The sequence below is a fragment of the Felis catus genome, chromosome B2 (genome assembly GCF_018350175.1).
Source record: "Felis catus isolate Fca126 chromosome B2, F.catus_Fca126_mat1.0, whole genome shotgun sequence".
In the NCBI taxonomy this organism is placed as follows: Eukaryota; Metazoa; Chordata; class Mammalia; order Carnivora; family Felidae; genus Felis; species Felis catus.
The window spans coordinates 90,286,994-90,301,551 of NC_058372.1; the positions used below are offsets into that span (position 1 = coordinate 90,286,994).

The following is a 14,558-nucleotide window of genomic DNA, read 5'->3' on the forward strand; positions in this document are numbered from 1 at the left end:
TATTGTAGACTCTGATTATACCAACTGGGGGTTGGAAAAGAAATTAGGATATTTAGTTGTTCTTTTGTCCTGTTATACAGAAGTGATGCTGAAATACATTGAGTTGGCTTTAAGCATTGGAAATAATCACACTTATTTACCTACTTGGCAGCTCTGTGAGAATAAAAGGCAGTATAATATATTTTTAGCTGAAACAATGTTTTGGCATTATTGGTACTGGGAAGAAATTTAGGACAGGAACCATGAACCTTTTGGAATACTTCTGATCACTGTTATTAATTGAGGAAGGAGCTAGTATTGATTTCTGAGCTGTTTCACCTGCTAGGACAATAGGACCCTAACAAAAATTTTAGAGTACTAAAACTTTATTGGGATAAAATTATAAACATTTTAAGCAGAAACTAATTTCTGGCATGTGAAAACTATATTTCAAAATATTTTATCCAATGTTAAAGTTTCCACTTATTTTCCACTTATTTTTAAAGTTTAAACAATGCTCTGTTTACTCATAGAATAAAGTGACAAATGGTTAGAATTTAGGGAAGAGATTTTATTCCAGGAAGCTCATACTTTTCAATGTTTTTTTTTTTTAATTTCCTTAATGTGATAGCATGTGTATTGATAATTCTAAACAGTTATGATGTCTGATATTAAGTTAAGCAGTTTTTGTTTACCAATGATAAACAAAATATTTTCAAAACAAAATTAATGATGATTTCCTTTGCCAAATGACTCATGGTAGGGTTCCCTGAAAAGCAAACTACCCTGGAGTTTTAGAAATATAACTTAATTTATATGACACCATCCAAGAATATACTTGTAATTTAAAAATGTCTAAATGTAGATTCCCTTTGCAAATACTTATATATACCCCATGACTTACATATCTTCCAAACATAGAGCAGGCTAGTAACTCTGACTTTTGGGGAGAACAATGTCAGCAGTTCTGCTACCCTGAATGTCATAAGTAGGACTAAATACTTCTCATGCACAGGCAAAGCCATATTAAGAAGCAACAGACAAAGAGACATGAATTCAGCATAAGCCTATCCTTTTCATTAGGCTCTATGGGCTCTAGAACAAGTCTTCTTAAAAGATAGGGGTCTGTCTTCTATTTCTTTGGTATTCCCCAAAGTACACTGAATACTGGATACAGTACTTAGCAAATCTTGACAAATGTTGACAAGTCAAAATATTTTTATAGATAGCTTGGGCTGAGAAGGTTAATGTGTATCTGTTCATGTAAGTACATTTGTACTCTGTAAGTTTAAATAAAAGGGGAAAATGAAATGCAAGCAGGGGAAAAAGAAAAGTATAAAATAGCAAAAGGGTAAAAAAGGCATTTAAAAGGTGGGTGGGAGATATGAATTCTAATATCAACTTAACCCTTTTCCTATTAGGAATTGGGTTTTTATATTGTTTTTCAATACTGATTGTATTCATCTTGTGCAAGACTGGGTCTTTGTTCTTCAAAAAAATGAGAAAGTTAAACTAGGTGATAATGAAAGAAATATTAAAGCTATTCATATTTTGATATCTAAAATAATTTCTTATTAAAATTTTTTGAATGTTCGTTTAATTTTAAGAGAGAGAGAGAGAGAGAGAGAGAGTGTCAGAGAGAGTCAGAACACAAGTGGGGGAGAGGCAGAGAGAGAGGGAGACACAGAATCTGAAGCAGGCTCCAGGCTCTGAGCTATCAGCACAGAGCCTGATGCGGGGCTTGAATCCATGAACTGTGAGATCATGACCTGAGCCGAAGTCAGATGCTTAACTGACTGAGCTACCTGGGTGCCCCTAAAAATAATTTCTTAATTAAAAACTCTACTTAATCATCAATGATTAGATTCCTAATACTTGCCAGCTGTCATTCTGTAGGGCATTTTAGGAAGCCAAAAATTAAAAAAAAAAAAAAAAAATTAAAACAGGACAAATTTCAGGTAATATCATAAATTCATTTTACACTCATCAGAACATAGCTTAAAAATCTTTAAGGTAACCTATTCAAGCACAGGAGATATATTTGAGACTGAGGTCTTTTCCCAGGAAAATGTTTCACTTTTCTCTGTGCTGAGGACAGCTTATACATACAGAAAGCTAGGAAGAAACTGAGAAATAATGGAGAAGAGGGAAAGTCTCAAGGGAAAGAGAACAAGAGTAGAAAGATAACTTTTTTCAAGACATTTGCCATCTGTGCCTCTCTAAAAGATGCCAGGCAGCTCCCCAGCCTGAGGGTTAGGGAAGCTCTCCTCACAAACCCTGGAAGATATCCCATTAGGTTTCCCCACCAGGAAGATAAAGAGAAGCAGATGGGATTCTGCAATTGTCAGGAGGTTATTTGGAAATGGAAGGCCACGAGGTTGGTGGTGTTCACTGTTACTCAGTTAACCTCTCCTTCCTTTCATTCTTCCTTTAATGAACTCTTTAATTTTACATGCTGGGTCCCCTACTAATGCTATTCATATCTGGCTTGGCCTTTTCATTTATTTTGTCTTAAATTTCTCTCTTCTTTAAAAAAATATTGCTTATTCTTCCAATTACATGTTTGAGAAAGATATATCTGCAATTTTCTACTAAAAGATTTGTAGTTGTACCCAAACAGGACAAAATTCAAACATTAAAAGTGATATATTACTAAAAATATTCTATATATAGGCAAAGAATCTGTGTGCTTTTAAAGACAGCAGTACAGAGACCTGCCAAACCTGGAAATTTATTGATATATAAAAATCTTATTGCTCTGGTACTTTTCTAAATTTTGAATGGTTCTATTTTATATTAACACATGAAATCCACACTTTTAGTTAATATCCAAGGCTCTGTGAAAAAAAAAAGAATTTCACAACTTTTCAGATTGGACATTTGATATATAATCTCATGTTTCTCTGTAGTCACAAGAACCATAACAACTGAGTGTATCTTTAAAAAAATTTATTGAAAATTCTAGACACAGAATACATTTGGGGCATATTCTGCTTTCTTTCAAAGCTATTAATACTATGGCAAGCATATTCGTAAATCTGTTCAAATAAATTTTCCCTAACTTTGAAATCTTTTCATTTCTATTATGGTTTTAAAATAGGCTACCTCCTGAAAGTCCACTGAACATATCAAATCATGACCTTGTTTTTCTACTCTAGACTTGGGCTTTCGGTGCCAACATCATTAAGAGATTCTTTAAATTACTTTTTAAATGTCCTTTTCCCTCTGGATTTTCACTTATATCTAATTAGACTACTTACTCCATGCCATGTAATCCCTGTTGCCAAAACTGCTAAATGCTTCAATAAGTAGGAGGAGGGCATCAATGGAGCAAGACAGATGTAATGTCACTGGTTAACAATAGAAGTGTGAAGCAGCTGCCTTAATTATGAAGCTTATTAATTCATGGTGTTAAAAAAAAACTTGGCAAGAGTGTTTACAAAATATCTAAACTTTCCAAACAGCATCATATCGTTTAAAACTTAAAATATGTGTTCTCAATAAGGGATACTGAAATAATTATTTTGTCACAGTAATTAACATCTGCATTTAACACCTATAATTCTAAGTTAAAAGGCCACACATAATTTTAAAAGTAACTCTGCTTCTTAATTGACTTTAAAAGTATATACCCTTATAATTTAATGCTTCAAAATTTAATGCTTCAAAAATTTTTTACACTTGAAATTAAAAACACTGGATGAGGATAAACTATGTCTAGGAGAGGAAGTAAGGTATAGGGAAAGAGTTCTAAAGAGCTACTTTCTATAGAACCTGGAAAAACTTAACCTCATTAAATTTCAATTTCATTATTTGTAAGTTAACATTTACCACAAAGCACTGTTTGATGACTACAAATAATGTATATAAAATGCCTGGCATGTAGTAGGTGCTCAATAAAAGGCAATACTGTTTTTTAATGGGTGTATTGGAAAGACAAAATTTAAATAAACGGTTTACTATTATAGAATAAGACTAGTGAAGAGAAATAGTCTCAGTACAATCTTTGGCCTTACACCTAGAATATTTAACTATCATTTAAAGATAATGACACCTAAAAATGTAAGCTTAGAAACATTTTAAATTCTTAGGAAGACAAGGAAGTGGAAACAGAAGTCTCAAAAGAGGTGTTACTAAGAAAAACAACAACAACAACAAAACAACATTAGTGGAAGTGTACTTGCCTCTTCAGTGTTGACTGAAACAAGGGCTTATATATAATGAAGTAATAACCAATAGGAATTAGTATCTGAAAGTTTAGCACACTGCCATGTTTAAAAAAAAAAAAAACAAAACTCCTCATTATATATTCTGAGGAAAAAATATATTCCAAGTATCTAGTGGGCCAAGACAGAACTTCTAATTGAAAAAGTTACTGTGTTATTATTGATCTAAAGAGGGCTTCTGTTCATACAGTTCACGATTGTAATTTCAGTTACACGGATTCAAAGTCTTTGCCTTTCTAAACTGAAATGTCCTAATCACATATCTTCCATCATTTGAGTACTCACTTGGGCCCAAACTTGCTCCATGATGTTTTTGTGATGTGGGACCAGGAAAAATATATATAGCAAATATACAGCATAGGAATGACTAACATGAAGGAATATACTCTATCCTGTTCTGTTTTTAGAGACTCTTGGACGATGAGCAACATTTTGCTCATTCTTAGAGCATCACACTGACCTGATGACCTCAGTGAGTAGCAACACCCAAGTATCTTTCATAGTTTATTACCATGGTCCATAGTTTATGTGTTACTATTCTCTCTCTCTCTCTCTCTCTCTCTCTCTCTCTCTCTCTCTCTCACACACACACACACACACACACACACACACACACACACACACATACACGTTTGTCAGTAATGTTCTATCTCCTGCCCTTATAAAGAGCCTCACACATTCTAGGTACAAAATAAAAATTTTTTAAAGAAGCAATATATGATCTGTGGATAGAAATATGACTGAGAGAATTTAATATGGACCAATGAGAGAATAAGATGTTACGGATAAAATAAACAAATTATGCATACTTCATTTTATGCTTAAGATATTTGTTAAGACAATTTCATTTAGCTTGGCTCTTTAATATCTGAAAGAGTTCAGTTTTCATCTTTAAACTCAGAAATTTCCTGTTTCCTCCATTCTTTGGTCAAAAGGGTGAAACTGTCAATATAATACCATTCTGAAAAATACAGGTCTGACCCCAACCATTATATGGATAGAAGAAAAGAACAACAACAACAACAACAACAACAACAACAACAAAATAGAATTTAGACGACAGGGTATAAATGAACTTTATGGGTTTGTTTTGTTTTGTTTTAATATGAAATTTATGGTCAAATTGGTTTCCAGTTTTGTTTTGTTCTTTACCAAACCTGACAATCTTCTCCTATGAACACTGCAAGAGGCAAGTCTGTAGTGCTGAAAACACTATACGAGGCAGCAGGTCATGAAGTGACCTGATTAAATGCTTTCTCTTTTACTTTTGAAAGAAAATACACTTTCTGGTAAATATTATTAAGGCAACAAAATTTATCTCTACTTAAAAAGAAATTCAAAAAAGTTGATAGTGATATAAACAATGACTAGATAAAGAGTAGGAATTGCAATTCACTTAAGGAAAAACAACTATGGCTAACTGTGAGATTCTAAATACATATCTTCTCTAAAGGAAAAAAGGACTAAAACAGTTATCAGTTATCCGTCATGAATACATAAGATCAGGAGATCATCATTTGAAACTATGTTTGATGTTAAGTGAAGAGAAATAATAGATTTATGTATCTTTAAATGCCTGGTGAAAATGAATCAGTGTCTCAACATTCTTTTTTCCTTCTATGGTTGGTTACCTTTTAGTGGTTTTTTTTTTTTTTTTGTCTGTGCCAAGAATAACCAATCACATTGCAACATATTTAGAAAACCTCAAGGAAAATCTTAATGAACACAATTTCTACACTACCATTAATACCAAAGGAAACAAAACAAAAATCAATACATTATGTAACCTACGATATAATGAGAAAACTTCATTCACTGACAAATTGATGAAGTATGAGAGTAAGTACAAAGTAATACACAAGAGAATAGAAGCTTTTCAGTTATGATCACTGGACTACTAAAATTCTTTTTAACAATAATTAATAAATTAATTTTTAAAAGTTTAAAGATGACTTTAGAAACATCAATGGCTATCTTTGTAAAAGGAGATGCTGGTAGTGAGTATCTAATACTGCTTTTTTCAAAAATATAATGTAACATTATTAAGTATTTTAATAACAAAAACAACAATAATGAAAATAGGCCTTTGAAAACACTAACAACACTCATATTGCTTTTCTTTGCCCTGTTGTGTTTATCATCCTGTTCTCTATAGCTCCTGTCTGGCTGCTTTTTTCTCCTTGTTTCAAAACCACAAGGAGATTAATATGCATTTGGGGAGGTGAGAGTAAAGATAATGAGACTATGTGAGTCATTTAGGAATCTTTAGTGTGGTAACAAAAAAAAAACCCCAAAAAACCCACTTTTCAGTGAAAGAACGAATTCTAGAAACTACACTGTAATTACTTCAAATACAATCTTGCTTTACTATTTAATGTTTCTTTGTTAGTTACACATATGCTCTCCAGTGAATGCAGCGGAATACCTAGACAAGAAATTAACAAAACAGTGGTACCTGCAGATCTTGTCAATGTGAGTCCTATAGTTCTAATTCCTCAGTGTCCTTGTTCAAAAAGCAGTCTCACTGAGATACTACAAATTTAGATGCTATCTAGCACAGGCTGAGTTTGCTAGACTAAACACCACAGGATGAAGAGATTACATTACTGTTGCTGTGGCAATTATTAAGGGGTATACCAAACAATATGTATATAAATATACTGTTGAGTTTGTCTTACATATATTTGCAGATGATTTGTTTTGTTTAGTTATCACAAGAGTTGATTTTATTTTAATGAAAATAAACCAGGAGATCAGGGTAACAGATTTTAGGCAGTATAATAGTGGAAAGAAAGAAGCTGCTGAAATGGTGTGGACAGACCTCTTATTCTGATCAATGCCATTTCAGAGAAGACTGGAGAGGATAACAGTTTAATTCTTTTCTTACTAGGTATATTTTGGGGTCTCTTTTAGTGGGGTAGAGGGGGATACACAGTATAACAGGCATATGGTTTTCACAAACCTTTATAAACAATGTGCATCCAGCATTTTTTTTTTAATTAATTTATTTTGAGAGAGAGAGAGAGGGAACAACTGAGAGAGGGGCAGAGAGAGAGAATCCCAAGCACGATCCAGGCTGAGTTTGCTGCAGGGCTTGATCTCTGGACCGTGAGATTGTGACTTGAACTGAAATCAAGAGTTGGAGGCTTCAATGACTGAGCCACCCAGGTGCCTCCAGTCTTTTTCCTCATGGATTAGAACAAATATTGTTATAATGTCTATACTACCAAAAGCAATCTACATATTTAATGCAGTCCCTATCAGAATGCCACCAGCATCTTTCACAGAGCTAGAACAAACAATCCTAGAGTATGTATGGAACCACAAGACCCTGAATGGCCAAAGCAATCTTGGAAAGGCAAAGCAAAGCTAGAAGCATCACAATTCTGGACCTTGAGCTATATTACAAAGTTGTGGTCACCAAGACAGCATGATGATAACACAAAAAACAGACACATAGATCGATGAAACAGAATAGAAAACCCAGAAATGGACCCACAACTCTATGGTCAACTAATCTTCAACAAATTAGGAAACAATATCCAATGGGAAAAAGTCTCTTCAAAAAATGGTGTTGGGAAAACTGGACAGCAACATGCAGAAGAATGAAACTGGACCACTTTCTTACACCATACACAGAAACAAATTCAGAATGACTGAAAGACCTAAAGGTGTGACAGAAAACAAGCAAAATTCTAGAGGAGAATATAGGCAGCAACCTCTTTGACCTCAGCTGCGGCAACTTTTTACTAGACATGTCTCCAGAGACCAGGGAAACAAAAGCAAAATGAACTATTGGGATTTCATCAAGATAAAAAGCTTCTGCAAATCAAAAGAAACAATCAACAGAACTAAAAGGCAGCCTATGGAATGGGAGAAGATATTTGCAAATGATATATCTGATAAAGGGTTACTATGCAAAATGTGCATCCAGAGTTAACATGCACTCCCCACCTCAGTATTTTCCACATCAGTGTGTGTGTGTGTGTGTGTGTGTGTGTGTGTGTGTGTGTGTGTGTGACATGAGAAGCAGCATAGGACAGTGGTTAAGAACCCACGCTTGGTTGCTAGACTGCAAACTATTCACTTGCTGTACAACCAATGGGGTATTATCAATCTCAAATTAGTGATTATTGTCAGGATTAAATGTGTTTATCAATGTAAAGTTCCTAGAGTGGTGCTTGGCACATGAAAAGTGCTCAAAGGTGTTAGCTATTACATGTGTTCCCAAAGTAGACATGTACTTTTAAAATATTAGATTAGGTAAATACACCAAGGTAGGTAAATATGAAAGGAAAATTATATTCTTAAATCTAACAGATACTAGTTTAAGATGCTTGTCCAAATTAATTAACCATTATTTTACTGTCTTCTACCCAGATAAATCCATTTTTATGAGTCTCCAATTGGGAAATAATAAAAACCTCATTCTTAGGAATCTAAAAACAATTCTTATTTTTTTAATTTTTCCTTCAGAAATGAATTTTTAATTTTATAAACTTTTTAAAGTTTGTTTATTTATTTATTTAGAGAAAAGGGAAGGAGGGAGCAGAGGAGGGGCAGAGAGAAGGAGGGAGAGAGAATCTTACACAGGTTCCATGCTGTCAGTGCAGAGCCCAAAGAAGGGTGTGAACTCATGAACTGTGAGATCGTGAGTTGCTCCAAGATCAAGAGTCAGATGCTCAACTGACTGAGCCACCTAGGTGTTCCTAAACTTTTTTTTTTTTTTGATAGCTGCCTTGTATACTTTAATTCTCTACTCTTTTCTATAGAGCAAACAACAGAAAACTGATGAATACAGGATCCATCCATTTAGTGACAAATTATTTCCTGACTCACTACAATGTATGTGGCCTTACGCTGCACAAAAAATCCACACACTAGTTTCTCAAAGGAAAAACACTGAAAAATTGGAAACTGTGAATGGGATATTGAAGCCTATTGAGAATGGCAAGCAATAGGAAGAAAAAAGCTAATAAGTGAACTATCTCAGAATCAGTGAATGTATAAGAGAAGGACCTTAGAGACATTATACAGTCGAATGGTTCTTAACTCTTTAAAACAACACCAATGTACTGGAGGGGTAAGATGACATAAGGTATTCTTTGTAGCATATATCTTTTTTTTTTTTAATGTTTATTTATTTCTGAGGTGGGGGGGGGAGGGAGGGAGGGAGGGGCAAAGAGAGAGGGAGACACAGAATCAGAAGCAGACTCCAGGCTCTGAGCTGTCACCACAGAGCCTGACATGGGGCTCAAACCCATGAACCGCGAGATCATGACCTGAACTGAAGAAGGATGCTTAACTGACTGAGCCACCCAGGCGCCCCAATTTTGTAACATATATCTTGACTAATGTGCTAACAAAGTTTTGTGGGAAATTATTATATTTAAATTCAACAAAGACAAAAAATGGATATATAGTATGCCAAAAGGAAGATGGAGAAAATACTCCTAATAGTAACTAAGTTCAATATTAAATTTAGTTTTCAGCTTCTTGGCCAAAAAGCAAAAATAAGCACAGTATAGTTTTTTTTTTTTTTTTTTTTTACCATGTGATAAATCTAGTTGTATTTTTTTTTTGCAAGGAGAAAGGGGAAGGAGTTGAACAGCTTTTCTGACATTAATTCTAAGAGAACTTAATCATGTGTTTTTATGTAAAGAAACCTCAGAAATATCATGAATTCAAGAAGAATGACTCAATAAGCAATAAGAAAAGCTTTCAATTATAATTCAAAGAAGTTATTATATTGAAGGACAGGGTGATCACCTGACTGCTAGCCTAGCATATACCTATTATCCTGACTTACATATTAACAGTTATTAACAGTGACTCATTCCATTTTCAGAAGTATCCAAGTTTGGAAAATAAATTACATGAGAAACTTGGTCCAAATATATTGCTCTGTAGCGATCTTGTCTGGTAGAAGAAAAGACTTCATAAATGATTTCTACCAAATTTCTAGAGGCCCTGGATGGCAACCATTTAAGACCCAAATTAAAAGAGAATGTATGAAATAATATACGATACAATCTCTTTGTATTAAAAAGCAATGTAATAATGTCATGAAACTTACACTCAGAATTGAAAGCAATTCTTCAGTACCACATTCAGGTTTCAAACGCTCTTTGAACATTTTAACTGTTTGGTGCTTCAAATAGTAGTAAGAGGCAATGCGGCCATATGTCAGAGGTTCAATGCTCCGATTATCCTATTTCAAAAAGAAAGATAAAATGACAAATAAAAAGTACAATAGAAACACATACATTCATAAAACTAATAGTTCTTACTGCAGGTTGCCATTGCAACAATTTTGTTAAAATGTTTAGTTACCATGAGAAGCAAAAGCCCTACTGTTAAAAAGCTGGGCAATCTTTTCATTTAGAATGTATATGACTCAGTCATACCTCTCCAATTTCAATACAGTAGGAAAGTTCCAATTCAACCAGAGACTTCTCAACCAGACTGGACAGAAATTTATTCACAGAATCATGGCTCACATCACTCAAATTGTAGTAGCTAGAAAACAAGCAAGGTCATTATCACTTCAATTTTCCCTCATTCTCTTCTTTTCAGAATTTCAAAGAACAATTACATGCACAGCAAATCAAGGAAGTAAGACAACTGCAACAGCCAGTTTCATCTTACAGGTCAAAATTCCCACACTAAGATTGGTTGACTCCGATGAACAATGGTAATAACTATGGAAGATAAGCAGATAAAATTCAGCATCACATTAAACAGACACTAACTTTCTAGAAACAGAAGCAAATCATATATAAATATATAACTCCCTTTTATATATAAAAACCCATCCTCAGTAACTTTATAAAACTCAAAGCACTATTGATTTGAGTAGTAGATGAATTCTTTTAGGAAATTTAGTCATTGATTGTTCTTCAAATGCCTAATGACTACATGTCACCCTAAATATGGGGAAAGACATCATCAAGCTAACAAGAAAGCATTTGAACTAAGCTTCTATAGACAAAAGCCACACAGGTTCAGCTCTGTATATTTTCTAAGTAAAAAGCCTAAGGACATGCAATTCATTTGAATGCTCTTCCCTCTAATTCCAAAGGTTCTTGGCAAATCCCTAAGATTACTAGGAATCTGTGCCTGGGAACAGATCCAAAGGGTGACAGAATGCCCCTACATCATAGCAGATCTCTAATTCTTGGTGGGTGAATCCTGCACCCCAGTCAGCATAGAGAATTATATCTCCTCTCTCCATCCAAATCAAGTAACAGGTGTGTAAAGCGGCCTCAGAACAGACTTTCATCTGTACAGACTGAAGCCCAGAACAAGGGTTGTACACCTGCACAGGACTAGAAAGGGGATAGCCATAGCCTGGAAAGAAAGTGTTAGCAATCTCAAATGGGAGAGGCCTGACGGAAACCACAAGTGATCAATATGGTGATTTTTTTTTTCTTTCTTCAAAGGGAAAGATTTGAGGTCAGTATACAGCAAAAATTCATTTAAAAATACACAAAGCAGGACTTAAATGATGGCAGGATATACTTTCAGCAGAAAGAGAAGATTAAACAAAAAGCTAGGTACACCAATATGAGAGTCTCCACTAAGTAAGGATTAATAATAGACTCTTTATTTAGGAAACTCTGTAAATCATAATTAATTGCTGAAGATTTTAATATTCACAAATGAGAAATAGTTACTTTCAATCTTAGTCTGCAGAGAAATTACTGCCTTTCCTGGAAAAGTTGATGTCATAGACCAAAATAAAGCAATATTTATCAATGAACAGATAAGTATTGAAACCAGTGCTATTGTTAATTTAAACAAAATGTACAAAGTTTTTTTTTAATGTTCACTCATTTTGAGAGAGACAGCAAGATCATGCTGTCTACATGGTTTTTATGCAATTAAAATTACAGAAGGAAGGCTTTATGAAAACAGTATTACCATGAAAAACAAAAGTTAAAATACCATTTTTATCTAAAAATTTCCTAGGCCATTTGAAAACGTAAAGTCTCATATTCCCCTACAAATATTAACTAATGACAACTTTACCATTTTTATGCTTTAACAAATTTAGTATGTTTACAAATAATATTTAAAATCATCTTTGAAAAAGACTTTCCTTCAAAAATTATAAATTCTTTTTAACAGTATTTATTTTGGTCACTGTTTTATTTAGTTACAGGGTATATTTTGATGGGCTAATATCCTTTCTAATGTTTTTCTAAGTCTACTGGGAAATTTTTAAGACTGATTTGTAGTTTCTATCCAGATAAAGAACAGTCAGGGTAAACATTTCTTAAACATTTAAAATAAGTTGCAAAAAAGAAAAAAAAAAAACCTAAAATCATGTCTCTAAGACTACAACAAATTATTTGATGATATTATTAACAATCTTATTTGATAAAAATTAACACAATTTTTAGAATAACTTTAAAAACTTCCATTGATATTTTCTCTTAATATGGTTGTTCTTTTCTAATGTGCTCACCAACATCTCATATTGACTTGCCTAAGAAATGCAAAACTTCAACTTAAGTAATTGAATTGACATTTAATTTACTCAATATCAACACTTTTATCCTTATGATTTCTGAGGATAATCTGGAATTTTAAAAAAGAATCCTAAATTTTTTTTTCAGGTATTCTGGCATATGTAAATGATAACTTTTTAAAATTTATTTTTAGAAAGTGATAACTATTTAAAAAATAGAAAGTGCTGGTTAAAATACTACACTCAAGAGTAGGAAATTCTCAATCATTAAAAAGTTGTCTTCTGGGGTGCCCGGGTGGCTCAGTCGGTTAAAAGTCCAACTTTGGCCCAGGTCACCATCTCACGGTTCGTGGGTTTGAGCCCCGCACTGGGCTCTGTGCTGACAGCTCAGAGCCTGGAGCCTGCTTCGGACTATGTGTCTCCCTCTCTTTCTGCCCTTCCCCTGCTTGTGTTCTCTTTCTCAAAAATAAATAAACATTTAAAAAAAAATTAAAAGTTGTCTTCTAAACACCCAACACAAATACTAAAATGCATATTTTTGTTGTGATATAACTTTACTAATTAAACTATTATTCTTTGCTAACAATTGATCTAAGGTTACTTAAACCACTTAAAAATCCTTATAAAAGTAAGATTTGCTACATCTCAATTAGATATATAATTTAACAAGACACTGTAAAATGAACAAAATGTAAATGAAATTATTGTTTAGGTCACATAAAATTTTAGGAGATAATATATTCTGACACTTTCCTGGGAATAAAGAATGGAGTTTATATTTACATGATCTTCATTAGCATTATAGGGCCTTTGCTTCTATAGCATGAACTTTTTAGTCACTGGGTAATTTCTAGCCTAAATAATTATAAGTATTTAGTTTAAAACATTATATATCATTAATTTCAATAATCTCTTTACTAACTTGAAAAGCAAGCAACAGCTAAGTTAAAGGTCTGTTTTCATGTTGCACTCTCCACAGTACAAAATTTATAATTTACTGGTTACTAAAACAGAAATATTACACAACTGTTTAATTATAGATAAAGGATACAATGTAGTTTCATGCTCTCTGCATTGGATCATGAAGTCATTATCTTCTCTCTGCCATAAACAGACAGCCTACCTTTTTGTCAGCATGCTATTTCATTTATTTCACAGAGAAACCCAGTTTCACAATAATTGACTTGTCAGAAGCTCTAATTTATGAGGCTGAGCTCTGTAAGATTTCTCTATATTGGACTCAACCTGCACACAAGCAGGGTTGAATATTTACAATGCTGTTAACAGGTGCTGAGTTGTTTAATGATTCTAATAGCCAGAAGCGTACTGAGAAAGCCAGCGGGATCACAATTACAGGCTGTTTGAACACAACAATTACTAGTCCCCTGGGAGGTGTGAAAGTCAAAGGCAGTTGGATACTGACAGCATCTAGCACATGGGCTAGACAAGCTAACTTCTATTAGCAGTCCATTGGGAAAAAGTCATAACAAACCTCTCCCTCTCATAAAAATTTACAAAGTTCATTAAATTTAAACAATCCCAAAGTAAAACAACTTAAAAAAATTAGCTTTAAGAGCTCTTGTCAAAGGACAAACAGGAATACCACACATGAAACCTCAAGTTCTGTTTTTCCAACCTCAGGAAGGATAAAATTTTGCCAGTTGAGAATGAAAGAGATTTTATTGTAATCTAAAACATAGATAAAGTTACACCAAACAGTCTGGATTTAATGTGAATAGTGGCAGCCATTTCCTGTTTAGTTATTGTAAACCTGGCCAGAGATCTTGCTGGGAAATTTTTCATCAGTATTGAAATGCTGCTGCTATAACTGTCAGTACTGGGAAGTCATTTGTTACGGCACCATGTTTTTTTATGTTCAG

General features: G+C 33.6%; 1 protein-coding gene across 4 annotated transcripts in view; it reads right to left on the bottom strand.

Annotated features, from left to right (window-relative positions):
* The window catches only part of ASCC3 (activating signal cointegrator 1 complex subunit 3), a 361,492-nt gene that overhangs the window by 75,711 nt on the left and 271,223 nt on the right, over positions 1–14,558 (bottom strand). For all 4 annotated transcript variants that reach the window (XM_019831019.3, XM_011282448.4, XM_019831018.3 and 1 more), the window contains exons 35-36: positions 10,613–10,724; positions 10,282–10,416 (exon numbers count right to left, since the gene is read on the bottom strand). In XM_019831019.3, the coding sequence (XP_019686578.2) occupies positions 10,282–10,416; positions 10,613–10,724 (247 nt within the window). The remainder of the gene's footprint in view (positions 1–10,281; positions 10,417–10,612; positions 10,725–14,558) is intronic.